General features: G+C 42.8%; 2 protein-coding genes across 17 annotated transcripts in view; one reads left to right on the top strand and one right to left on the bottom strand.

Moving 5' to 3' along the window:
* BTBD10 (BTB domain containing 10) overlaps positions 1 to 11231 on the top strand; it is a 28185-nt gene extending 16954 nt beyond the window's left edge. For all 7 annotated transcript variants that reach the window (XM_051803833.1, XM_051803836.1, XM_051803837.1 and 4 more), the window contains 7 exons: positions 2573 to 2766; positions 3447 to 3732; positions 5961 to 6063; positions 6779 to 6899; positions 7927 to 8124; positions 8981 to 9091; positions 10130 to 11231. In XM_051803833.1, coding sequence (XP_051659793.1) covers positions 2573 to 2766; positions 3447 to 3732; positions 5961 to 6063; positions 6779 to 6899; positions 7927 to 8124; positions 8981 to 9091; positions 10130 to 10440 — 1324 coding nt within the window. In that variant the 3' untranslated portion in view covers positions 10441 to 11231. The remainder of the gene's footprint in view (positions 1 to 2572; positions 2767 to 3446; positions 3733 to 5960; positions 6064 to 6778; positions 6900 to 7926; positions 8125 to 8980; positions 9092 to 10129) is intronic.
* A 579-nt stretch (positions 11232 to 11810) lies between these two features.
* Positions 11811 to 27985, bottom strand: part of BMAL1 (basic helix-loop-helix ARNT like 1) — a 51083-nt gene continuing 34908 nt past the window's right edge. For 7 of the 10 annotated variants that reach the window (XM_051803818.1, XM_051803819.1, XM_051803817.1 and 4 more), the window contains 10 exons: positions 27471 to 27588; positions 25171 to 25320; positions 23182 to 23428; positions 18830 to 18936; positions 18329 to 18479; positions 17638 to 17726; positions 15727 to 15835; positions 13884 to 13977; positions 12747 to 12849; positions 11811 to 12219 (listed from right to left, as the gene is read on the bottom strand). In XM_051803818.1, the coding sequence (XP_051659778.1) occupies positions 12059 to 12219; positions 12747 to 12849; positions 13884 to 13977; positions 15727 to 15835; positions 17638 to 17726; positions 18329 to 18479; positions 18830 to 18936; positions 23182 to 23428; positions 25171 to 25320; positions 27471 to 27588 (1329 nt within the window). In that variant the 3' untranslated portion in view covers positions 11811 to 12058. The remainder of the gene's footprint in view (positions 12220 to 12746; positions 12850 to 13883; positions 13978 to 15726; positions 15836 to 17637; positions 17727 to 18328; positions 18480 to 18829; positions 18937 to 23181; positions 23429 to 25170; positions 25321 to 27470; positions 27589 to 27985) is intronic. The other 3 variants (XM_051803820.1, XM_051803823.1, XM_051803825.1) reach the window with 1 other exon arrangement.

Genomic DNA, 27985 nt, shown 5'->3' with positions numbered 1-27985 from the left:
TGCTAAGAGGGTAATGTGGCTTTAGATGGCTTTCTGGATTAAGAATCATATTTTAATTGCCTTCTCTGCTAAAGAGTAATTCATGTCTGCTCTACCAAAAGGCGTGATAAGCCTCTGTACCCTTACAGTGCTTCAGTTCCATTTTCTGGTGTGCTTCCCTTATTTAAAGCACACAGAGCTCTTTAGCTGCTGAGAGATCATGAGTCATGCATTTTGATACTATAAAACGTGGCACCTGCGAAACTCTGGTGTCTCACAGCATGGTTAGAAAAGTTATCAGGTCTGGGATCAAAGCACTGCTTGAACAGAGGCCTGAGCACACAAGGCTTTGTAGGGATTTGTGGAGATGTTTTGTCATCAGACTGCTGTTTGAGTACCCCACACACATACACACCCCTCTGTGGGGCAGGTGGTTATACCATGATGTGCAAATATAAATGCACAGGTGAGATAGTTCTTTAAAAAAAAAAAAAAGACCATTTCTTGGTAAGCTTAGCTATAGTAGTAATGAACATCATTCTGTACAAACTGGGGTCAGACTTGAGTTTCAAGTTAGATTTTACTTATGGGCTGTAAATCCACTTTTCTGGTAATTCTTGGGCATATTTTGTGCCTGTTAAAATGGTTGTGTTTTGTATGCATGTAGATACGTATCAAAGGAAAGGTGCAAAGGTTTTCATAAATTGCTGATGTTTTTGAAAGGGAGGTTTGCAGATCTCACTCTTGCAGACTTGTGCACATTTCACTTTCGTGATACAGAATTTACCTCTCTCTAATAGAGCAGTAGAACAGCTAAGAAGACATGTTAGCCACAAATGTTGTGTATCTTAATACCTTCAGAATTGCACTGGAAGTCCTGAGGAAAAGTCTATTTCCTTTTAATGAAAGTGGTCGGATCATCTTTATTCTTGGACTGTAAATCTGAGCGCTTGCAGTTCTGCTACCTTATTCAATAGACCTTTGGCTGACTTCACATCCTGAAGATGCATCTCTTACTGCAGCATATTTTGAGCTTGGCAGGAAAGAGGATTGCAGTAGATTCCCTCTGCACCAAACTTGTGCCTTGTCTGACACGAGAAGCTTGTGTTCCTTAGGGAGAGGTTTATTGCTTATTCTTTGCATTGTGCTGAACACTCATCTATCACAGCCTTTTTGTTCTGAGTTAAGCTCCTCTTTTTACCAGTCACCAAAACATCTCATGCAGACGTTCACTTTTTTGAATAGCCTTTTTTTTTTTTTTTCATTACTTCTAAGCTATTTATAAAGAGGACATTCTGCTCAAGCTGCTTGTACAGTTCATGCTTTTAAAATTTGTTGTGCTTTTCTTAGCTTGGTCATCACTCTTGCCTCTTTGTGTTCTTGAATCCTACAGCATTCCTTGCACTCACATTTAAGGTCTCTTGGTAAGAGCTGTGGGATTTGCAGGCTGCAGGCAAGTGGGGCATTGATATTCCTCTGGGAAATGACGGCTCTTCTTTGTCTGTCAGCCCTTGGAGCTGTGCAGACATCTGTCTGGGTTATCCAGTACCTGAGGCTTTGGGGAATTTCTTCAGTTTAACCCATAAATAAGGACTCTTGTCACACCCACTCTTGGAAGGTAAATAGCAAAAGAACTGCTTCAGGAATTCCAGTGGGGTGCAAGGATACAGATACGTCTGTGCTGTCCAGACAAAATTTCCTCTTTTAAAGAGTACACCTAAAAGATGTAAGTATTTTTGATAAAATTCAGCAGTAGCTGTTGGAAGATGATATTTAATTTTTAGGTAGTTTCTGAGAGTTCTGGATCTTGAACCTGACTAGTTTTGCTGGCTGGTTTAATGGCTGCAAAATGTAATCAATATCTTAAATTAAGTAATGTAACATAACTTAATCACATTCTAAAAAAAAATCTTAAACTATTATATTAAAATTTGCTGGTTTAGAACAAATGTCCTACTTGTTGCTGACAGTCTGGTAGGTCGTGGCTTTAATAGTGTAGTTCATATGTTTGCTGCCTGAGTTGTGGTGGATTATAATTGTCCCTTCTAAGAATAACTTAAAATATAGAAAAGAATGTGCATAAATAAACTCCTGGCTGGTGTGTCTGGATTTATCAACTAGCTTAATGCTGGCTACCTTTGGAAAGGGCAAGTAGCAGAAAGTGTGAAGTCAGTGCTAAAAGCCTGTGGTCTGAGAAGTTTTCCAGGGTAGGTTTCAGTGGAAGAAATGACCCCTAACTTTTCATTTCATGGTTTGATCAGAGCATTTTAATTTAACAGCAAAAATAAAAATAAAGTGCTTGGTTGTATTTGATTAACCTGTTCTGGAAGGGATTTGTGTGAACAGGTTCACAGCTGATCAGGTGGTGTCTCTGTAGATCACACAGCAGCAAACAGGTAATTCTTGCTGCCTGTTTCATGTTCCAAATCACTGTTCACGTTTGCAAATATAAAGATGAATACAACATAAAAAGCGAGGTGAATAATCTTAATCTTGGAAATATGTACATGGCATGTGATTGCCTGAAAAATTGAAATGTACAATGTTTCTGAAATGATGAAATACTGAACATTTCTCTTATTTCTGTTTTCAGCACCTCATCTCGTGTTGCTAAAGGAATCGAGTACACAAAAATGAGCCTCCATGGTGCCAGTGGTGGACACGAGAGATCGAGGGACAGACGCAGATCAAGTGACAGATCCCGTGACTCATCCCATGAAAGAGCAGAGTCTCAGCTCACTCCATGCATCAGGAATGTTACTTCACCAACAAGACAGTATCATTCTGGTGTGTTCAGACCTATACCATCTCAAGGTGGAAATTCTCTAAACTCGATTATAATTTTGTTAAAAGAATACAGTAAAAAGCGTTATTTGTTGATGACACAAAATACAGATTTCTTACATGTGCCCTGGGCTGGGAATACCCTTTTATGGTAGGTTGTAACTTTTTTTTTCAGTCTGCAGTGCTCAGTCCTACACAATGCTTTTATTTAGTCCAAGTTACAAGAACAGTCTAATTTTTCTAAGCAGATAATTGACTAAACACTTCCCCTTTACTGTGTAGGATCTAGGTATTTAGAAATAGAGGAAACAGGGATTTTTTTTTTGAGTGACAAAATATGGTTTGTTTTCTTTGAACTACAGCACTAAGCACCAGCTGTGATGCAGAGCTTCTGTATTGTGTGGAGTTGCTTTTTCAGTACTAGAATGTTAAATTTTCCTTGCAAAGACTTTGGGGAGGTGAGGTGGGTTTGATGTCGAAGTGACACAAACTCCAGGATCTCATATACGGACAGTTATTTCTGAAGGTTTCTTTAACCAGAATAAATTTAACCGAAATAGTTTGTAATTAAGTTGTCAAGTCGACGTGTTTTATGCCTGGAAAGACATAAACTGCATAGAGCTCTTGTGTAAGTCTATAATTTCATTTCCTGTTCTTTCTCCCTCGCCTCTTCCCCGCCGCAGAGCGAGAGAAGGATCACAGCTCATCCCGACCCAGCAGCCCCCGCCCCCAGAAGACGTCCCCGAACGGTTCCGTCGTCAGCATGGGGACCAGCAGCAGGAACAGCAGCCAGTCCAGCTCAGATGGGAGCTGCAAGGCTGGGGGGGAGATGGTGTTCGTGTATGAAAACGGGAAAGAGGGAGCTCGGAATGTGAGAACTTCGGAACGAGTAACGCTCATAGTGGACAACACCAGATTTGTTGTAGATCCTTCCATCTTCACTGCACAACCTAATACAATGTTGGGCAGGTTTGTAACTTCTTTGGGTGGTTTTTTTTTTTGCCTTAATCTCCAACTGTTAGAGAGCCATTAATGCTTTTAGATATTTAAACTGCTTAAATAGCTGTTGAACTCATAGTGCTACAGCTGATCTCACAAATGTTTAATATTACCAATTTACAATGTCTTTAAGTAAAAATCAGATGCAAGTTCTCCTCTGTTTTTGCCAGAGAGGCCAAGAGACGTCTATTACCTAGAGAGGAAAGAGTTGATGAGTAAATTAACATTTCATGATGTGCCCATTTCCTTCTGTCTTCCTGGCCATTGCTTCTGTGTTCAGTCTGCCTCATTCTTCCTCTTGTTTTCAAAGTTTCATAGAACAAAGTAGTGAGTGTAGATTGTCTTTTTCAAAATAGCAAAGAGGAAAACCTGATTTTGCTTAATGGGCCTACCCTGACAACATTCAAACTCAGCCTATTTACCTTCTTAAATGGTTTTTGGAGAGGGCAGTGTCAAATAGTTGGTATAACAGACCTGAGCTTCAGCAGAGAGAGACCAAATGCTCAAAATGGTCAACATCTGAATAAAAGTCCACAGTATGTGTGTAATATTTTTTTGTAGAAACTTTAATGAGCAACATATTTAACATGTTTATTCAGTGGAAAAAGATTCTGTACTTTGTAATTCAGTACTTTTACTTGCTTAAATTCTGCCTGGTTTTGCAATGCCCAAGCACAGAGACCACCACTTATAAACTTGCAGCAAGAAAGAAATGAAGGTTTACGTCTGTGTCACTCTTGATTTAGCTTTTTCATTAAAATGTGGCTGTTTCTTAGCACATGAGGGTATAATCATATTTAAAATACATATACATATATAAATCTGTTAGACAAGGTACAAGTAATAAATATGATTAAACAACTTCTGCTCTGGTTTAAATTGCCAGAGTGTGGGATAAATAGTACCTTGGTTTTAAGAAAAGTTGGGGAGGAGTTACAGAGAAAGCGAAAAATGCTTCTCTGTGTAAACTTCCAAGGGAAATAAGTAGAAGTAATAATTTAAGATAAATCATTAAGGCATTTTTATATGTACAGTACATGCATACATGTAGATATTTAGAAAAACTGGAAAGGTACCAGTTGAAGTTATGCAGTGAAATAGTTCCCTTTTCCATGCCCAGCCTCAGAGTAAGCAGTGCTGCCTAATGCACTGGATTTTTTTGTGCATGTGTGATGCTGAGTTATTCTCCCTTTGGGATTGGTTCAAGGAACAAGCTTATTTTATCTTCTGCTAATTGAAAAGTAGGTTAATAAAGGTACGGAAATACTGCTCTAAAACGCAGGTTATTTATAAACCCACTTTCCCTCAATGTCAGTTCACAGGACACTAAACAGGAGCAGCTTGACTAATCTGTTCTGGGAGGTAAAAGTTACTATAATAAGAATGCATTATTTGCCTTAAGCTTATATCCTGTTATGCTGCCTTTTTCTAAATAATATTTCTTGTCCTGAAGAGTGGTCAGAAAACACTTGTCAGATCATTAAGTGAAAAAAGTTACTTCCTTTCTCCATTATAAATGCTCTCAGTTACACCAGCTCTGCTGCTTTGGGCTGTGTGTGAGAGCAAACCATAGGGAATATTTGTAAATAAAACAGGGAGTAGATGGCAATAGTTTTTGTAAGCATTGTGTGTAATTCTTTATCAGAGGAGCGTTTTAAAAACTCAGATACTGTTTGGGACTCGTAGTGTTTCCCTTAGTTTCACTTTCCTTGAGTCCCAGCAGGGAGAAATAGGCTGCACACGCCACCCTTAAGTACATCTCTCTTCTATCAGAGTTTTATTTTACCTTTTGAATTAACTAAATCTTTCCAACAAAACTGAAATGTCTTGATATAACGAGAATTCCTCAACAGAACCTGTTCTTTTGTTACATTGCCCCACAAATGCCAAACACTTTTTTGAGGTTCCTCCCACCTTTGGCCCTGACGGGAAATGGCCTGGTCTGATGTTTATTGTTGCTTGGAGGACAAGTTTGGATTGAAGAATAAAACTAGACTTTGCTGAGTTACACTGCCCTACTTTGTTTTCTGGTAGTCCTGCTAAACACAAACCAAACTGAACAGTGTGCATACACATGATGTAGAATACACTGGTTTTTCCCTGACGTTTCGTTACAATTTTTGACACTTCTCTGTTTTACCAAAAAAAAAACAAACACGGTAAGGAATTCTAACCAAATCACTTTCATTCTTGAGCAGGATGTTTGGGTCAGGCAGAGAACACAACTTTACACGTCCTAATGAAAAAGGAGAGTATGAAGTTGCTGAAGGAATTGGTTCCACTGTGTTTCGTGCTATTCTGGTGAGTCTCTGTTCAGACAATCACTGTGAGTATTGGGAGTCATGACTTCTTAATATATACTGCTCTTCTTTATATACTGCTCTTCTGTTGTTTTGTAGAGGGGGAAAAATGCTTGATCTGAAAACACCCCCCCAGGTTTTCTAGACATGAGTGTGTGACAGCCAGGGAGAGAGAAAGCACACATGAAACAAACCCAAATATACTGCCTACCAGAAATTAGTTCACCTCCTGTGCATTGAGTTCACCAAATTCAGGTACATTCAGCCCTTCTTGTGCTGAAATTAGGTGAAACAGAGTACTGGAAGTTAATTTACTGCAGCTAAAGGAGTAAAGCAACCTTCAGTCTGAGATGAAAACGGCCCCTTAACATATTTCATATCTACACAGAAGCAGAGCTGTTGTACTGCTTTGTCAGCAGACTTGGAATGGCAAAAGCTGAGGGAAGTGTAGATAAAAGACAGCTTACATGCACCAAAATGATCAGTATTAATAGTTGTCACTTGAATAACAATTTTAACCACAACCCACCGCTCTGAACGCAGCTCTGAAAATGGATGAATTTGAGGACAAAAAGACTCACAGTGTTTCACATATATGGCTGTCTTACATTTTAGGGGCTTTCTTTGTGGGGTAAGCATCATAAATCAAATGATTGAATGTTTCTGTCGATGAGTGCTGAAGTGCATTGTGTTTTGTGTTTGCTGCATTGCTGCAGGATTACTACAAGACTGGAGTGATACGTTGTCCTGATGGGATATCCATTCCTGAACTGAGAGAAGCCTGTGACTATCTCTGTATCTCCTTTGAGTATAGTACTATTAAATGCAGAGATCTCAGTAAGTACAGAATTTATTAAATCATTGGAATTATACAGATTGATTTAAGCAAATGTGTGTATGTGTGTGTGTGTTAATTCCAAATCATATCCTTTACTGAGGTAAGGAAGATGGCTGACACTACATGAACAAAACCCATCCCTTTTTGCCTCTTATGTAATAAAGCCCCAAAGCCAACAGATGTGTGTTTTTCTGAGATAAAATGTTTCTGGTATTTCGGTATCTGGTTCTCTGCTGGGGGTCAGCCCTGTGCAATTCTTACACTATTGTTACATTTGCAGGGCAGATACAGTAACACTAAGTGGTATCTTTTTGTGCAGAGGACAGGGAGATGATTTATTCAGCTCCTTGCTTAAGAGAATAAATCTGTCTCCGCAGCAGAAGCAGCGCAGCTTTGCTGCTGGTGTAGGATGTACCAATGGTCCCAGTATGTACCATTGTCTTCAGCTCCTTCCATCCCTGAGCACAGCCCAAGTTTTGGCCAGTGTTTAGGAGACCTGGGCTGTGCCCCTGGTCCCTGAAATCTCATGGGGTGTGTGCAGAGCAGGCCAGGCCGTGGCATTCCTGGTGGCAGGGCTCTGTGGGACACCTGGGCCTTCCTCAGCACAGGGATTTAGCAGCTCCTGCTGAGAGGGCTCTGAGCAGCTTTGTTTTTAAGCTACTGCTTTTGAAATGTGGGTTGTGTGCTCTACTCTTTCAGCAACTGGCTTAAATAATGTTTCTTTTAGGAAAACAGAGAGTGTCTTGCCAAATGTTTACCAAATGTTTAGCAGTAGTACAAGAGGAAGAAGGTCTCCTCAAAGTCGCTCCTGTCTGACCAACCTTATGTTAATATCTGCAGGATAGTTTCAGCTTCTGGTAAACATTTGAATAAGTTCTGAACTTACACAAACTAATAGACTTAAGTGTCTTTACACTTGTCTGCAGAAAACACCACAAGATAAACGGAACTGCTGTGTTTCTTTATTCCTGCCTTCATCTTTTTACCAAGCTTTTAAATGTGCCTGTGCTTAAAATTTTCTTCCAGGTGCTCTCATGCATGAATTGTCAAATGATGGTGCTCGCAAGCAATTTGAGTTTTACCTCGAGGAGATGATTCTCCCCTTAATGGTCGCCAGCGCCCAGAGCGGGGAGAGGGAGTGCCACATTGTTGTGCTGACAGATGATGATGTTGTGGACTGGGATGAAGAGTATCCCCCACAAATGGGAGAGGAATATTCACAGAGTGAGTTTATTATCCTGGTTGCCACCAAGCCGTCCGTGGCAGAGGTAGCAGTGAATGTGCTGGTTTAAGTTGTACGTAAGCACCGCCAGCAAAGTCTTAACAACATCCCTAATGCCTCACGAAACAAAACCCTCTTAGTTTTGGTAGTTTTGCTTAATATTTTGCTTCATAGAAGCGTATGTTGCTTGCTATGTTCAAATCTAATTAAAAAGAGGAGCTAATTTTTATTGTTGAGGTATTTTCAGCCAGTGAGGGGGAGGAAATACCAACTTTTCTCATCAAGCTGTTTCTGAAAAAGTCATGTTTACTGTGGAAGAACAACTGGAGGATTTTTTTGGGGGAAAAAAACCAAGTGTTGTTATTTTTGAAGTATTACAGATGTGTGTTTAGATGAGTTTAAGCACCTGTGAATGGAATGCCCTTCCCTGCATCTGTGCTCTCCTGCTAGCTGAAGATGTTCCTTCACTGTGAAAACGTGGAATTCGGGGGGGGTTGTGAGGGCAGGTGGGAGCTTGAGGTACTCTTTGTACTCCAGTAACACAAAATCTTCTTAGGAGTCTCTTCAGAGTATTACAGTTTTATGTACTGTTAGTTTGGGTTTTTTTTAAATTTAAGAAAACCAAAATACCAATACAAAAGAGGATGGGTTTGGAGGATGCAAACCCACAGCTGTTCTTAAATAAGGGAGGCTCTTTGTGAATATAGATCAGAGGTGGCTGTTCCAATGCAGTAACACAATTAGCTCATGTTTCTAGGGCCATTATGTCTCAAAGATGCCAATTAAGAAAACCCCCTGCTCTAATTAGTTAGGCACACACTTGCCTTTGACATTTTCTCACTGAAATGTATTTTTTAGTTATTTACAGCACAAAGTTGTATAGATTCTTCAAATACATTGAAAACAGAGATGTGGCCAAATCGGTGCTGAAGGAAAGGGGGCTCAAGAAGATCCGACTGGGCATCGAAGGTAAGGGAAGCACTGCTGGCACTGCTGGCACTCTCCCTCTGGGCTGGAGGGGCTGCTGCACTTCTCTGAGCCTGGTCTGTAAAATCTCATTAAGCAGTCGTGGATTTTTGTCATGAATGTAAGAACTGGGTTTCTTTGCATTACATTTTTCCTCTGATTGTTGACCCAAATATTTTAGAATTCAGCCTTTATAATTAGCAGGATTTCTCTCCTTCACTCACCACGTTGTCATAGTTACGTTTGTAATTTGCCAGCCAAAAGCAAATGCTTTTAACTGGCTGTGAGCTCTAAAATAAGTCATTTCAGCTGAGCAAGGTGGGAGCCTTCAGGCTGACGTGCCCTTCAGCTGAACAAGAACTGGCTCTGTCTGTAATGCTGGCTAATACCAGATTATTTCTGCTGGCATTTCTTGGTTTAGACAAAGAACAACTGTTTGACCAAACTGTAATGCTGGTGCCCTGTAACAATATGTAAAATGAGTGTTATTGCTGGGGCTGAGGGGAGAGGTGACTGGGACGCAGCATAACCAGAATGCACAATTCATCTAAACCCATGTATTTTCACCCTTTGGGGAGCTGGGAGGAATGTGCTGGGATTCCACCTGGCAACTTAAACCGGAGATCAGAGTGACACTGAGATCTCATCGCTGCTCTCCCACCACAGTGTTGTAGAGACAGTGGCTGCTGACAGTGGCTCAGGGAAGGAGCTGTGGTGTTGTCTGTGAGGTCTGGGTGGCAATATATTAATTATTATATCTCTGTGGTGGCACTGTACTAATTACTGACAGTACTGTGGCCTTTCCTTACAATTTGGTTGTCAGTTCAGCTCCTGACTCCATGTCCTGCTTGCACAGGGGACATGAAGAACAACACGATGGCATCTGTTTCCATTCAGGCTGTGGATGGTGGCAGCTGCTCATCCTTGCTGTGCTTCCACACAGGTTTCTTCTTGTGAAAGAAACCCTGAGCCCCACAGCACAGGCAGTGTTGGGCTGTGCAGCTCTGGGCAGGGCAGTGGTGACTGTGCTGTGTCTCTCAGGTTACCCCACGTACAAGGAGAAGGTGAAGAAGCGGCCGGGCGGGAGGCCGGAGGTGATTTACAACTACGTCCAGAGGCCGTTTATTCGGATGTCGTGGGAGAAGGAGGAAGGGAAGAGCCGGCACGTGGACTTCCAGTGTGTGAAAAGCAAGTCCATCACCAATCTGGCGGCGGCAGCAGCAGATATCCCCCAGGACCAGCTCGTGGTCATGCACCCCACCCCGCAGGTAGACGAGCTGGATATCCTGCCCATCCATCCTCCTCCCAATAACAGTGAGATGGATCCCGAGGGACAGAACCCACCGCTCTGATCTGGACTCTTACTATAAAACAAAAGCATGCTCCTTAAAGTGACTCTGTACTCAAGTCATACCACACTGCAATTCCAGTTTTTTCCATTGTGTTAACGGTGTTTAGGGTATTGCAGTACGGACCTTTGGAAAGACCAGAGGGTTGTTTTTGGAAGAGTACAGATCAAACACCTGGGTTCCAGTTACATGTGTCTGTGTTTACCAGTAGGTTTGTGACGTTGGTGATTTGTCTGCTGGACTGTCCTCACTCTGAAGCCCCTCCAGGCCCAGGGGATGCGTCAGCGTTGTTACACAGGGGTTGGAATGCAGAGGTGGAATTGATAGTAGCACTTTACAAATGGTTGAGAAGTGGAATTTGAAGCCATTTTTTATAAATGTATTGCACAATACTAACAAAGTGCTTCTATCAAAACTGTACATAGTTTTGCTCTGAATAGGTTGACCCTTTTAAAGTTACTGTATATGGTTGAGCACAAAACTACTACTGGGTTCTTGGATTGAGGACGTGATTCAATGACCCACATAACATCTTGTTAAACTCAAAGTTCTTTAGTGAATTTTTTCACTTGTTTGCAGCGTGAGCCATGTTCAAAAATTGTGAACAACGGATAGGGGCTTTATCTTAAATTTTGCCTTACCTTAAGCTGTTCACAAATATTTATTTAATACATTTTTCATAAGTGTCATGAAATAGGAAAATGCAAATGGTTCATTCTTCATTTATTAATGATTGTAAACAAGTTTTTCATGCAAATAAAGTTTCCATTATTTTAATGGGCTCGAATTATCTGTGAATTATGTATTTTTAGAGCAGTTGCTTTTCTTTCCTCAGGGGAGGATAGTTAATATTAAGTGAAAAACAAGTATTTCTTAAAGAGAATCTGGTAACATCAGCCTGTCATCTCAACCTGCTCTCCTGTTGTGCTTTTCTTAGTATAAACTCCAAGATAGCAGTAAATAATAATAATAGCTTCTCTAGAAACTTATTGTTGTGTAAGTGTGGGTAAGGCCTTGTTTTTCCTCCCTTTTCCTCCAAAGCTAAAGAAATGATGAATACCAAGTGCTTCTAGCATGCACCTTCAGCAGGGTTTTATCAAATTTATTTATCAAAGTAAATGCTCCGTCTTAGAACAAGGGAAACATTTATTTTAAAAATATTTAACTGTCTAATACATTACACTTTAACAATATTTATAGTAAAGGATTCTTACAAGAAAGAATAAACAGCTTTATGGTACAATTAGTATAAGAAATATCCACATGGGGACTGTTTTGCAGTGTAAAAACACACCATACATCTGAAATGGTCATTTGCATATAAAAGCTACCACTGATGCCAGTGAGTTGCACAGTGATTTAAAAAAAAAAAAAAAAATTTCAAACAACAGAATCCAAAATATACAAGTATTGCAAGCTATACACAGCTAACCAAATCAACACAGAACACTGTAGCAGGTTATTCCACTTTGTCTGAAGTTACACACGGTAAGGATGAGTTGCATTCTGACACGGCTTTTATGAAATCCGTACATAAAAGCTCCTCAGTCCCACGAGTTTCACAGACTGTAGAACTCCACCAGTAAATGCACTTTGATATTTGGGTGTCTGGGGGCATCACTTACAAGGGCCAGGGCAGGTCACTGAAGTCCACGGGGCCGCCCAGCCCCGCGTCGGCCTCCAGCAGGCTCATGATCACGGCCATGGCGGCCTCGTCGTTGCTGGGGCTGCTCGAGCCCTGGTCGTTGTCGATCATGTCGATGCCGATGTGGGAGTTCTCCCCTGGGGGTGCAAACACAGGCAAGGGGCTCGGTTTGGTCACTTCACTGCTATGGGCACTCACCCCCTGACCTGGGGTGGAACACCTGAGCGTTCCTGTTTGAGGAACAGCGATCCATCCGTGTGACACCTGGGGTGCCGCGGGTTGGGGACAGCGCTGGTAGTGGGTGTCACTCCTCAGAAGTGACCAGTGTGGCTGAGAGGGACAACCCTACGTGCAAGACTTCAAATACAACACTAGATCAACATCCCTCTTTGGTTGTTTGAAAGCATTCACAAAAAGCAGGTCGGGAACTGAGCTAATTCACACTGATTCAGCAAGAGAAAAGAGGCTTCCATGTATTGTCTAAAAGAAATTCCAATGTGAAGTTGGGCTGCCAGGAGCCTCCTTAGGCAAGCAGAGTGGTTTGTTATGGGCTTTATGCCTCAGCTGCAGCCTGCAGGTGGTAAGGGCAGGTTACTGCTCAAACCAGCCATGTTGTTACAGTGTCTGTGTGTGTTTAGGTGTGTTACTGAGTGACTTCACTTACCGAGGATGGAGGAGTTGTCGGAATAGGGGTAACCAGAATTATCCTGGATTTGCCCAGACAGCAATCCAGCTGAAGAAATGTCTGGAGTGCCACCATTCAAGATCTTGAAAGAAAAAAAACAGAAGCTATAAACCAGCATGAAATGTTGCAGTAAGTCTTAAATTGTCCCATATTGGGATTTTTAATACAGGGTGGATGGACTTCCTGAAAAAAAAACCAAACATCACCACCTAAAGGTTACTTAATCAGACTAGTTGTAAACTAGGAGCTGCTTTCCTCTGTACCAGGCCCATGGAGCAGATGTCAGAAACACCCAAACTGTGTTTTCCTTTGTTCCATTCCAGCAGCCCCTACTATACGTACATGTTGAATATTTTAGGGCAGGAGGAGCAAGGGTAACTATTACCAGAATTCTAACTCTGTTTGTCACAACTTCAAGTTTTATTTCAAGAACAGAGCCAGGAATAGACAGAAATATTTACTGTCAGCTGTATGCTCCAGTACAAGCAATTCTTATGTACAGTCACCATAATTTCTGAGGAAAAAAGGTTAAGTGAATCTGAGATAGCGTATAAAGATTTGAATAAGTGCTCTTCTTGGATATAACTACCATAAACAGCAATTTGCAGACGACTGAAAGCAGCCAGGACAAGTGTTCAGGTGGTTAAGTGCTGGTAATGGTACCTGAGTGCTCCTCAAGCAATCTTAGAGCAAGGCAGGGTGCACGGTGTTGATTTAAAAATGAACTCTGAGTGCCCAGCAAAGCATTTAATTGTCATATTTTGTAACACCGGCGTGATTCATCCGAGCACAGCCAGCGCTCCAGCGACAGCACTTCCAGTGCTCACCAGCACGGGGTGTTGAAGGGTTTTTGGAAGCTGGGAGAGATGAGCAGAGCTGTCCCTTTGCAGCTCTGCTAAAAAAAAAACCAATCTAAGGAACAGGTGGATTTCAAAACCTGCTGATGTTTGGGATCTGCTGCTCTCTGCAAAGGGGTTTTGGCCGCCGGAATACTTTGACTGGGTCAGACTTTTCCAGCCAAGCAGCCAGGAGTTGTTCAAACCAGCTGTTCCACATCAGCACGACCCCACATCTCTTGTCACTGCTGCCACGAGACTTGGTAAAGCTTGTCCTTACCTTCTTGCCTCCCGGGGAGGAGGTGTCAGGTGGTGGGGTGCTGGTGATGTTCAGGGGACTGGAGCCGCAGCTGGAAGGTGATGATCCTCTTATCCTAAAATATGGATAAAATAGGGCATGGATTTACCAGCAACAGATGCCAGAGACTTGGAAGTTTCAAATGCTGACTTCAGTGTCTATCAGGTACCACAAGGTGCTAAAAACATGACTTTCATTTTTGTAATTTCCTCCCTTTTTCAGTGTTGCTCAGACCAGCAGCAGCAACGTTTTGATTTGCAGCCAGATAAACAGTCCTGTGTAAATCCAGCTCGGTCTGCAGGCTTTACCTCCTCCCCTCTGTTTTTGTTCCTGTACAGCCTCCACAGAGAGTCAGAAGGAAAAGGTCCTGGGTGCTGAGGAAAGCCTAATTTTTTTTGTGTGTGTGTGTGTGTGTGTTTACTTAATTTACACCAGCTAAGAACTCCAGCAGCCTCAATCACAGTGACCCAGACTCCTTCCATCAGCTACTGCTACAGAACTACACTGGACACTTGATACAATTCTTATTTTTTTTTTAACTGCTCAAAGCAGCATTTTTCACTTCAATTTTCCATAGCTTGATCAAACATCTTTAATAATGTATCATGTATTGACTGTAGAACCAACAAATCTCTAGACTAAAGGGAGGAGGAGGAGTTACAGAGAAAAGCAATGGAAATGGGAATCTTATCCTTGGCAGAGTTCCCCTGGGAAAGCTGAACAGAAGGCAGCTTTGGAAAATAGTAACAGCTGCTGAAAAAGGACTGGAACTAACCCAGGATCTGAACTGAAATGCAAACACGGGGGGTAAACTGCACTGCTGCACTGCTGGGGCTAATGAGGTGTTTTACAGCCACTCAAAGGGATGGTTACACCTCCCAAGTACTGGTTCAGCCCTGATGTGGCTTTTTAATTTTTTTCTTTTCTCCTTCTTCCTATTCTTACAGACAGGAAGGAAGTCTTATGGATAGGTCTGTTGTTCCCTAGTAGTCTCCTGCCTGCAGCAGGAACAAAACTGTGGGAAACAGACTGAATGTTTTCCTGAATTGCAGCTCAGTCTGGTTAAATTGCTGCCACTAAACATCTGCTGGGTGAGACCACTTTCATAGGAAAGGGAACAATTCCCAAGAGAAAACTCGTGAAGAACAGGGGTTGTCAGCCAACAGAAATTAAGTGGTACCCACTGAAAGCAGCTGCTCACAGGTGAGAGACAGGACTAACAGCTCTGCATTCCCACAGTCCCTCACTGGAGGGGGCTGCAAGACCCCGTGTTTAAACCAGCCCCACAGCCTGGGAAGGCTGGGCTGCCTCCAGCACTGTGTCCTTGCTCCAAGAGCTCCAGGGGGGAACTGTGCAAGCTACACGTGCACATCCAACAGCTCCAGAAGCATCTGAGGGAGTGGATCACCCGAAAACAAACACTGCTTTTCTGGCAGGTGGTCATCAGCTTTGGCATTTGGAGGTTGTGCCACTCACAGCCTTAAGTTTCCCGGAAGAAGAACAGTCTGGAAAGGATTTATTTCTAGTTAGCTGTTCTTTTTAACTACTGTTTCTGATAAACAGATAATCATCACCATTACAAAAAAGTTCCAGTACTGGTTTTTTTGCAGTAGAAAGCTGGAAGGCTGTAACATTTTCAGACTTTCACTACAGGCTTTGACTGCCTCAAGTCAGGCTGGATAAGTATCTGTAGCTGTCTATGAAATACAATTGTATCATTCCTTACTCAGCTTGAAGAAAGACTTCCTTCATTTCCTCTTAAAGAACAATAATTCCTCTTAAAGAGCAATAATGAAACAAACAATGATTTTCCCCTGACTCTCACCTGTGAATCTCCATGATTTCTTCAGCAATCATCCTCCCTATTTTACCTGCTCCCGCTCTTGTTCCACCTGGAATTCCAGGCACAGTAGGGTGGGTCCTTTTTGGGCCACCTGAAATGAGTAGATATGTTAAGGTCAGATAGAAGCACAAAAACCTTCTCCAAAAAAAAGGCATCTATATTTAGGCTTTGACCAGCTGCAGGACCTTCTGAATTGTATTTATTTCCTATTCCACCAGCTGGTGTGTGCCTTCAAGTGTATGAAAAGCTCTGGCTTGCACTGAGCTGTGTCTCTCAGACATCCCTCTGTGCCAGCAGGGATACAACATATCCCAGCTCTTTCAGGATCTGATTGTTTCAGTCACCTGGTCCAGAGCTGGTACAGAATGGCTTGTCAGACCTGCTCTGTTCTGTGCCCAAACAGGCTCTTCTCCAAACATGTTTTTTCTGTGCTTCAAACTTGCTGGTGCATGTTCCATTCAATAGGGGACAAGCCCAAGGTACCTGATGACCACAAACAAACCCCCTGCAAGAACCTAAGAATGGAGGGAAAAGTGAGGTCTGAACAGTTGGAAGCTGTTTCCTTTAATGTTGATCTGACACTTGCACGGCACTTGAGGGGGTTGTCAGGAAGGAGCCCAATATTCTCCAAGGTAAAGAAAAGATCACACTGAAAGGGCAAGAAAGGCCTCAGCATTGCTTATCCATAATGGATAATTGCTGGCTTTTAGAAATGCATATTTAACAACAGCAGCCCTCAGTATCTACGGCTCAGACCCAGCAGGAGGTGAGAAGGTTCACCTGGAAAGGTCATAAATCCTTAGCAGAGCCAGAACCACCTGAAATTAAACTTCACTCAATTAAAAACTTCTTTTCTGAGGACAAGAACTGTCAGTATGATTATACTACACATCTGGTTTCTTTTCAAAGGCTGTAATTGTGATAAGAATAAGCTTATCCTACTACAGAACAGTTTGTTTTCCATCCTCAGAAAGCCCAGACCCCACATTGCTGCAGTTCCTGTACCTTCAGTTACCAACCACCAGGCCTCCACGGCACCTTCCCTTCCTACCACTGCCACTGTCCTGGGCTCTGCCACCCTTCCTGCTCCAGAGTCACCCACTGAATCCCTCTGTTCAGAGCAGAGATCACTGGAAAGCCCAGCTTTAATCAAGGCTTGCACTGCTCCAGGTGTGCTGTGTACAACTTAGGGAGTAGTTCCAGACACATGCAACACCCACAGTTCCCTACTCTTTGCAAAGAATCTCAGTCTTATCACCATTTTTCGTGGGGATTTTCCATCCATGGGCTGCCACTGCATCCTTCTATCCTGCCTCACTTCCACCCTGCTTCAGGCACTCCATTAAACCAGGCTCTGCTCTGCATTGGGCTGCACCCCTGTGATGAGATGGTTTGGTGATCTGCACCACCCGTGAACAGCCCGTGATGGTGACCAGGGGTCAGTGCTCATGTTGTGACAAAAAGCCAAACCAAGGGCAGGTGAGGGACAATAAGCCAAATGGCCAGACTATGTTTAAGGTCCAGACTGTGTTTAAGGTCCAGACTGTGTTTAAGGTCCAGACTGTGTTTAAGATTCTGAGGAGTCGTGTGCACTGACCACAGACCTGGATGTCACTCCTGAGTCATGTGCAGATGGCACCATCCATGAAGGCAAACTTTCCTCCTCCAGGTCTGTTTATGATTCTTTTCCCTGATTCACTTCTCATTGACCAGCTCAAACCCAAAGCTGACATTTACGTTCAACAGGGCAAGAGCTGCATTCGCACGTTTTTGCCCTAAAACTTATTTTGCCTCAGGATATTAACAAAAATTCTCAGTGCAGCAAATTTGTGCACGCAGGATGAGCTGCTCCCAGGGCACGGCTGCCAATAATTTCCTCAGCACAGGAGTTACCTTCTCCAGCCTGGAGCACACTGTCCATGCTGTGTGGAGACGCCGCGAGCTGCGGAAAGGCTGCGTCCCCGCTCTCCAGTACAGTGGTGCTGTGGGTTGCAAGAATCAGAAGGATCAGTGATAGAAAACCCCAACAGGTAAAAACCCCTATCAGTGATTAAAAAGAAACCAGTCATAATGCCAAAAATTTCAGAATGGAATGCTTCAGGGCTGGAGTAGTTTGTGAGTCAGTGTCACCTCCGTGAGAGCAGCAGCTGTGACTGACACCAGGGCTGTATAAACAACAGAAATAAACCTTAAAGTGAGCAGTGCAGGGCCTCAACAGCCTCTCTCACAGAGAATTCCTCTACAGCAGTTATTCTGCTGCCAAGTCACTGCTCTGCACAGAACCCTCAAGAAAAAAAGAGAAGGGGGGGAAGCACCTAACAAAGCAAAGAAATGCATGTCCTGTAAGCCCCTACAAAGATTGAATCCCAGGTTTTCTCAAAGAAAGAAAATATTTATATTTTTTGCAGGCTTTAACAAACAGATTACTGCAATTGCTGAACTTATTCCCCTCTCCACAGGGTGTTATCTGGAGAAGACACCTATTGTCATATGGAAGATGTGCACATATTTAGGTCAACTCCCATCTGAGGAAAGGGCAAAGCAGTGGGCATTTACAGGCACTTGCTGAGAGGAAAATACTTACGAAACGACTGTGTTTGTTGAGACAATGTATTCTACTTCTTTGGTCCAAGGGTTCATGAAACTGAACCAGCGACTCCGCAATGTAATAAAAGAGCCATCTTTTATTTTAAACTTGTAGCAGTTGGTTGTAATTTTTTCTCTCGTCTGCAAAACTGAAGAGGGCAGAAAGCAAGTGACTTTGTGTCAAACGGGCACCATGACCACACAGCAGAGCTCTTTTCAGGGAAAACTCGGTTAATTCCTCCCTTCACCCCTGAAGTAAAATGCTGTTCCTGTGCAGTCAGCCCCCCTTAGCCATCCTGAACCTCAAACATCCACTACAAATCCATGCAAGTCCAGGATAATCACAGTGCTAGGCACATCCAGTGTTCTTGACTAAAGCATCTGATAACAGCAAACCCCAAACCTTTTCAAGTTTGTTTGGTTTTCTTAACACACCACTTAAAACACACAATATGTCCCAATATTTTTAACAAGATTACTGAGTTATTAATAATCATACCTTGTCTATGACATTCTGCAAGGTGTGCTATATCATCTTGATGAAAATATTCATAACACGAAGTACCTAGAAGTTCCTGGGGTAAGTATGCCAGAATGGCTGTTGCCCTGGGGAAGGGAGGGAGAGGAAGAAAACAAAGAGAAAAAGAAAAAATAAATAAATGGTTTCAAGTTGAAGTATTAGTCACAGATTACTAAAGCTCCACACTGGAGCTGGGTAAGGCCCAAGTAATGCGGAAAGGAATTTTCAGCTTAGAAGGTTCAAAAATTCCTTAAGAACGCTATTTTTAATTCTCAGGTAATTAAAAAAGTATATATAATACCAGCAGCCCTCAGGTATTATGTCTGACCTTACCACCACCAGAGGGGATCTGAGGCTTTCTAAATAGCTTTGAAGATAACAGTGTAATTTTGAGAATTTAAACCTGAAAAAAGCTGCGTTGTAGCAGCCACAAGATAATACACAGCTTTCTGCATGAAATGCCACTGAAAAACAGGCTTCAAAGGCTTGAAGAACTGCTGTGCTCCTTTGCATACCTGTGGTGCTGCTGCACAGAGCCCAAATTACTGCACAACACGTGTTTCAGGAGCATTTTCTCCCCTCAAGTCACAAGCCTTAAGAGCGGGACAAAACAAGGCCTCACCAAACTCTGCACCCACATCCACAAACCAGAAAGGTGAACAAACAGGATTTTCCTGGATATGCACTGAGGCCCACTCTGTGTCTCTGAAATCAGACAGCAGCACACAGCAAATAAACCACCTTTTTGTTTCATCAGACCCAGCCACAGAAACGACTCATTTTCCTCCTCATCAGAAAGCTTTAGGACAATATAAACCTGCAATCCACAACATGGGAAAGACCTGGATTCTTGGTCTGACTCTCAAAGAGACTCTCAATTAGGAGCTGCTGGTGAGGCTGGAGGACATCTCAAGAAACCAGGAAGAGTCTGTGCATGAACTTGGGAACCCAAGCCTGAAACTAAGTTCAAGAGGAACAGGCAAAGCAACAGTGCAGGTGAGTGACAATGAGCTGAACCACAGCCCAACACTGTGGAAGGGTCATTCCCACAAGGAAGCAGCTGCAGCATATGCTGAACACCTCAGAGATCTGCGTGCTAAAGCAGAGTTATTCCTTGAGTTGTTAATGGTTTAGGAGCTGTAACAACTTCCCTAGGACAACTCATCTAGCCCAGAAGACCAACAGGAAAAATAACAGCTGGGGGGAGCAGTGGGAATTGCTGTCCCCCCATACATTAGGGTGGTGCACACTTGCCCCCAGCAGACACTGTACAAGAGCAATCTGTGCAATGTTGAAGGGATTTGGAGGGCATCTGAGGAGAGACAGGACATTGCTGCCACCTCGGTGCACAGAACACAGCCCCCACCCAGGGAAATCATTCTAAAACTTCCTGGTGCAGGAAGAAACAGCTGAGAAGGGAACAAAGCAGGGCAAGCCATCCAGGCAGACCTCAAATCGTGCACCATTTAATGCAGAAGGCAGAGAACACGGTGGGAATCAAATGTGCAGGAGCCCCAGTGAACCTGCTCAAGAACATCAGAACAGAAAGTAACACAGCTGAATGATTCCAGAGTGAGACCCTCTCTAGAAGAACAGAGAGCAAACAAAACTACTGAACTAAAGTGAACTTGGATTTTGTACCTTTCTTAGAAGACAATTACTGAAGGAGAAATGACAGTTCTTTGAAGAAACTAGAATAAGAGTCACAATCCAACACAAATTAAATATGAAAGGCAATAAGGAACAAACCTAGACAGATAATCATCTCTTCTGCAACTTCCAAAAATTCCAAATTAAATAATATAAAATGTAGAAATTAGTACATATTAATAACTATGAATAAGAACAGAAGGAAAAAACCCTGAAGCACAAAATCCATAGTATTTAAATGCAGGGCATTTTTGTCTGTTCCCAGCCACACCAAGAGCATTCAGCAGCAATCAGGTGCCTTACACCCCAAGTTCTCCTTCAGGGAGCTCTGAGACCTCAGCCTTGGAGAAGGAAACATTACAAGTATTCAAACTGGCTCTTGCCTGGTGAGCCTTATCCCAGGACACTCAGACTGCCGACAGCTCCAAGGCTGCTTTGATGAATTATCTCAGAGTGGGTGGAGAACCACAAAAGCAGCAAAACACAGAGTCTTCCTTTAAAGTGGAAGAGCTAGGAAGCAGGTCAACCTTATTCCAGTATTTTTCCAAGAGCTTTAGTAACCAAGCCTTTTAACAGCCCTGCAGTGATGGGACGCCTGACACAGACGGGTAACAACCGATATGGGCACCAGCAACCAACTTGTCAAACCTTTCCATAGCAGGATAAACAGGTGTTTTGGAAAGGAGAAGAGGCACCAAATCACAGCAGATCTCAACAGACTTAGTGAATTCAATATCTGACCACGTTCTATTACGCAAGGAAGAAAACTGTTCGTGTCCTTCTTGAATTTCATCCTCTATTTACTTTTCTCCTGAGCTCACTTCTCCAACTTAAGAAGGCAGCTCTGAATTCTGAAACTGTATGTGATGCCATCTGCATCACATAGATAATAAACTTAATTTTACTTCCAAATTCACCATCCAGATAACTTCAAAATAATTAATAAATAAGAAGGAAGATGATTCTCTTTAGAACTCTTCAGTGCAGCTGCCATTTTGACAGTGAACTGTTGAACAGTTCCCTGGCTGTGGTAGTTGGTAGCTAATCCATAGCAGTGCTTCTCCAGGGATCACACAATCCATAAGGACAAAAAGTTAGGGTCACAGGGAGTTTAAGAAGTGTTTCTTTCCTGAATTCCCTTGGACAAATGACAGAGGAACAGGGCAAGTCTATACGAACAAAAAAAACCTGACATGGAAATTAATTGTTTTAAACTTTCACAGATGCCTAAATATTCTCCAGTGGAAGCAGGGATCATAGGATGACAAATTTAGGCCTAGAGATGAGGCCTTCTTCTAAAAAAAATTCCCTTTCAAAGAGTCCTTTGAAGTAGCACACACATTCCAAGGACTGCAAACAACAGCTGGAAAACAAATAAGAGCATATGTGTTTAAATCCAATGGGTTGACATTCTCCGAGTCTCATTATTTCAAAAATACTTCAAAACTATCCGTCAGGGGAATGTGTCTGATTTTTTGAAAACAAAACTCGTTCACAAGCTACCATCCTTTGGCATGACAGAAAGGTTACAAATGCTCCCAAAGCTCCCAGAGTGAGCATCAGCTCCAAACACTTGAGACCTGGTATTTTAAAAGGCTTTCTATCAAATTAAAAAACAAAAAGACCCAAAAAACACAACCAAAACCCACAAAACCCAACCACCCCAACCCAGAGAGATAACATTAAAAAAAAAAAAATTCTCCTTACTGCACTTCCTCTCATGACTATCAGCTTTATTTCCTCTCAAAGTCCACAAAAAAAAAAATCAGCTGACACCCCCCCTGAAACCAGTTCCAGCAGGCAGATCTGCCAGAATTCAGAGTCTGGGCTTTTCTACGTTACAAGCAACTGAGTCAAAGCCACAGGCAACCTGAAACAGCCTCATCTGGGCATTCTCAATCCCTCTTGACAAGGAAGGGAACCAACCCAGCCCTCTCCAATCAACCCAGTGTAACCTCTCCATTAACATCCTTCAACCTCCTTTCCCTTCACATTTTTCCCTTGGTAATGCCAGTTATTTTGAAGGAAGACTCAGGTCATGTGTTTCTGCTACTTCAGAAAAGTCAAGCTATTTCTTCTGCAAGAGAATTAACCTTTCAGATAATAAATGGATGTTTGAAAGCAGATACCACACTGGCACAAGTTCTCAAGCCTTTTCCAAGAAATAAACCTCAGGAAAAGCTTTCCTTCTGAGAAGCATTAAAGAACACACAGAGAAGTATGAATTCAGCTGAATGTGCCCAAGGAAGCAGCTAAATAAATGTCCATGCTATCAAAGCCTAATGCAATCTGTGCAATAACTTAATTGTGTTTGCAAAAGGTTTCAAATAACGAAGAGGTAGTAATTAGGGTCCAGTTTCAAAACACGGTCTTCTGAGGATTACACATACACATATCCTCATTAAGAAATTGGCAGAAATGATCCTGGGATTATTCTGCCTAGTAGGTAATATTTTTGGAAGGTTTTGGGTTTTTTTTAATTTCATCAGTAATACTGAATACATGCATAGTAATGGCTTTAAGCTCTGTCTCAAAACTCAAAACAACTTGCAGCAACAAAAAAGCCGAAAAGGAGAGTAATTTGTCTTTTTTCAACAGCACAGACAGTGCTGTAAGTAAAGCTGTGAGTGAGGCAGTGTTGGGCAGCGACTTATCGTGGAGGTTGCTCCAAGTCTCCTCACCTCTGATCTACAAAAACGAATTTCCCATCTATGGCGTGTCGGGACACGTATTCCGTAGGTTTCACCCGGATCTCTCCGTTCACCGGCTGTGGCACCACGTGGGGATGGAGCCTCCCAATGGCAACAAGGCAGCTCAAATTACAGCCCTCGTTATCGGGCTCGTTATCCTCGTCCAGTCCCATCTTTGTTGGAGGCCAGCTTTTTAAATATCCTGTGCTATGAATAGTGCAAAAGCTTTTGCGGTCTGCTGTGAAAAGAGAGAGAGAAAAAAAAACAAAACAACAAACCAAAAAACAAACCAACAAAACCCAAAAAAGCAGTTAGGTCGTGGGTACAGCTCTGGAGAACTTCAGCTGAGTTCTGCTAAGAATGCATCTCCTCTCTGACCCAGGAAATTCGGGATGCTCTTCACTAAGGCAGGGCTGAGGGAGCTGGGGGTGTTTATCCTGGACAAGAGGAGGCTCAGAGGTGACCTCGTCATTCTTCACAACTCCCTGAAAGGAGGCTGTGGTGAGGTGGGGTTTGGCCTCCTCTCCCAGGCAACCAGTGACAGGACGAGGGGAAATGGCCTCAAGCTGCACCAGGGGAGGTTCAGCCTGGACATCAGGAGGAATTTCTTCACCAAAAGAGTTGCCAGGCATTGGAACAGGCTGCCCAGGGAGGTGGTCGAGTCACCACCTCTGGAGGTGTTCAAGAAATGACTCGACTTGGCTCTTAGTGCCATGCTTTAGTTGACACAGTGGTGTTTGGCCAAAGCTTGGACTAGATCTTGGAGATCTCTTCCAACCGTAATGATTCTGGGATTCCAGGGGATTTTCCTGCACTCCTGCTTTAATGAAGCTAATCTGAGATAATCCAATAAACAATTTATCTTGGCAAAAGCCTTGTTTATGCTGAAACACAAAATAGCTCAGACCAAGGTTGCTTTTGATAATCTTCGAGCAGGAATTGCATCACATTGTATTATTTCAGCAAAGGATGGAAATAATCTAAAGGATTGTTTGAGGAAATTAGTAGATTAATAAATAAGAGGCCTCTCAACTCCTACAAAAAACAGGAACAATATGTTTGGCAGAACATTCACTGTTTGGGGTGTACCAGGGACAGCTGTACACAGGGGTGAGGATGAAGATCCACAACGGCCAGGAATACAGTCAGTATCCAAAAGGGGAATTCCTATCCCTCAGCACTGAGCAGGCCTGAAAACTGCAAGGAGGGTGACTTTCATAGGGAGGTAAAAGGCTTATGTCTAACTGCACAAACTGGCTTCCTTGGGGATTAGCACAAAAGCAGGATCCAAGGCTGAAGCTGCGTTCGAACCTCGCAGGAAGTACCTGGGGCAGCTGCCACAGCCAGAGACAATACACCAAAATTGCCTTCTGCTCTCTAGCTGTTTGTCCTTCCACTTTAACTAACATCAAATGTATTATCCAAAGTACTCAGAGAAGAAAGTGTCAAATTTGGGCTAAATATATATTCCAACATGTCTAGAATAACAGGGAAAAGATATTACCAATGCTGATAAAGTTATGACCAGATATTCCTGCTGGAGAAACACCATGTTTCCAGTGGTCAGAATGTACCAAACCTGCAGATGAACTTGGAATAAACTCTTTTTTTAAATTGATACCCATCCGAATATCACTTGTCAAATATGGAGCAGAGAAATAGAAGAAGGAACAGCTCCCCTTTGCTGGAGACATTGGCAAGATGGTCAATGCCTGAAGGACCCCAGAACTGCTGGCACAACCTGTCTGCAAAAACTCCAGGAAAGCAGAGTGGAGAATCACAGAATGGTTTGGGTTGGAAGGGACATTAAAGATCATCCAATTTCAACCCCCTGTGCCATGGGCAGGGACACCAGAGAATTTGTCTTTATATGCTAATACAGTGTGTAAGAGATACTGGGGCAGGGGGGTAAGTAACAAACCTGGACACAGCTCAGAATCTTAATAAGAAACACTTGGTAATAAAATGCGTAACAGTTACCTTTCTTCTTTGAACAGGTTGAAGGGAAATCCTTGTCTTCTACTTTCACTGAAGGCCTATTGCACTTCATCCTGCAGAAGAAGGACCTTCTTGCTCCCGAGCACAGCCGCGACGGCCCGGGCGTGATGTCGGTTTTGACCGGGAGTCCGGCTGCAGCGAACAGGAGTGAGGGAGGGTCTTTGTCAGGGGAAAGCCAACCACACACGTGCTTACACCACACAGCCCAACCACACAGTGTTTCCACTTCACTGGGACTCGTACAGAAGTCCTTTTAAATCCTTCTTTGGGAGCACAAGACCTATTTTTGAGATTTGCACTCAAGCAACCGTGCAGGACTCAACCGACCCTTTCAGCGTGACAATCTCCGGTTACAATTTCTGCTGTGAGAACACTGACACACAAAGCTGGAGAACACGGGGTTCTAAAGGCACAGATTAGCAAGAGGTTGTACAAATCCACACAAGTCCTGTAATAAATGTTGTGATTTTTCTGAACAATAATCAACTGATTAGAAGAGAGTTCATTTCCCTGTAACCGGAGAAGTGTTCCGTACACAGCCACTCAACAGGACCCTGACCCTTTGGACTGCACTCTTCTATCAGAACACCCATCCAGAGAGCAAATGTGCATGTACAGAGCAGAAGAGCCCCAGTGCCATTCCAGGTCCGTCTCAACTGGTGTGTTTCAGATTTTTTCGCTGTTCTGATGGAAGAAGATAAAAAGGTAGCAGGGACCTACACAGGGTCTGCAAATTCCCAAGACCTCCACTTATGTTTAAGAAGTCTCTCTAGCCTTGCAGAAATAACTGCATATGGACATGCCCTAACAATAACCCCTGACTTTTATCACATTCTTGCAGGAGATTCTTAGATTCTTTTCTGTGGAAAGTGATTGGAGAAACAACCAAAACATCACTCTGGGAGCCAACAGCGAGTGCTGGCACAAACAGGGCTTCGGGAAGACGCCTGGCATGCGTCAGGAGCACAGGGATCAGCAAGGCCAGTGATGCAGCTGGAGCTCCAGGGGCAGTGCTCCAAGAGCTCATGGAGGATTTTAATCACACAGCAACTTTTCCACAGCCTGTTACCCACTCCAACCATTTCTGCTTGGGGATATGGATAATCAAACTGCTATAATAGTGTACAAAGACTTCTTGGGCCCTGTAGGCTTTTGACACAAGGAGGAAGACAACAGTTCCAATGTTTTAGTGGAAAGTGTGGCTCCCTTAAAAATTACAATCTAGTGAGGTGACCTCTAGGAGGTCAAACTGCCCCGCACCATATGCACTCTAAACCACTGTTCCGTGGTGAGAGTACAAGCTGTGCCTGAGTCACTCGTGCCAACACAAAAATAAACATGCACATACATACTAGTACTCTTCACCAATATGACTTCTTGAAATCCTACCAATCAGTCTATCATAGCAGATGGGAAGACTGTAATTCATAGTATTTATTTTTGCCCTAACTTTGTCAGAGGTACACAAAAAAATATATATATATGTGCCTGACAACCGATAAAACCAGGAGCCAGAAAAAACTTGAGTTGATTCTGTTGAAGCCTCCAGCCTCCCTGCCCTGGAATGATCTCTCTCAGCTTCAGTTTGTGAAGTTGAGCTGGTGGCTTCTGTGAGATGAGATCCTAGAGATTTCTGCTCCTGGCAAGCATGAGACTTAATGACCTGGAAATCTGCAGTTTTAAGATACCACCTTCTACTTAAGCAACGCGGACTCCTGTCATGAGAGGGATTTAAACACCCACTCGCCTCAAAAGCAGCAGAGATACTGAGCTACTTTAAAATACCAGAGTGGAACAGAGCTAAGAGACGTGGTAGGAAATGATTCCAAGCACCAGGTTAAAAACCTTCTTAAAGAAAGGTTGGGTCACTGATGGAAGTGGTCACAAGTAATCAATAAACAGATAACTTAAATGAATCCTCTTGGCTGACAGCTAAGGATTAAGAATGATGGATTAGAAGTAATGGTTCACATGTTTTAGTGGAAAAAGTTAAACCTCTGATGCCTGGAAAAAGGGAGGATACCTCACAGGTGAAGCCAGTTCAAGCAATGCATGTATAGAGCAGGGTGTACCAAACCCAACAGCTTCTACATTCAAGTATCTGTTTCATACTTAACTTCTTTTTACTTTTCTTGTTTCTCCCTGTCTTTCAGCTAAAACTTCCTTGGCATGAGCCAATCCAGACAGCAGCCACACACCCCCACACTTTTGACATGAGGCAAATACTCAGAAGCAGTGAATCTGGATATATGACACGTTCTCAAAAGGTGGTAAACACTTACTTTTTGCATCTATGAGCCTTTCCCGTGGTGCAGTGTCAGAAGAAGAGAGCTGCTCCTTCACTTTGGCAATGTCTTTAGGATGGAGATAATCAAATAAACTTTGACCAATCAAATCATTCTGTAGAAATTGAATATTCAGTCAAAAAGTAAAATAATGGTTCAGCATATTTTCTCAGTTTTAGCATCCTTTTACATACATGTCTAACCAAGGAACACCAAACATCCAAGATCCAGCCTCATTGCAGGGGGGTGGGACTGGATGACCTTTAAAGGGTCCCTTCTAAATCAAACTATTCTATGATTTGTTGGAAGGTGTGTTTTCTCTGTGTATCTGCATTATGACTACACTACACAGCAATTTATATCATCATTTTTAGCAAGAGTTTTGCAGAACTGGCATGTTCAATCCACCACCACCAAATATTCTGGTTTCTCCTCAGTCTCACTTCATACACCGCACGTCTGAAGGAAAAAAAATTATAGTTGCAAATATTCTTCTTCAATATTTACCTGTG

This window comes from Manacus candei, unplaced genomic scaffold (assembly GCF_025592945.1).
Source record: "Manacus candei isolate 608988 ecotype Guabito, Panama unplaced genomic scaffold, ASM2559294v1 h1tg000060l, whole genome shotgun sequence".
Classification (NCBI taxonomy): Eukaryota; Metazoa; Chordata; class Aves; order Passeriformes; family Pipridae; genus Manacus; species Manacus candei.
This window is presented reverse-complemented; position numbering and strand designations above follow the sequence as displayed.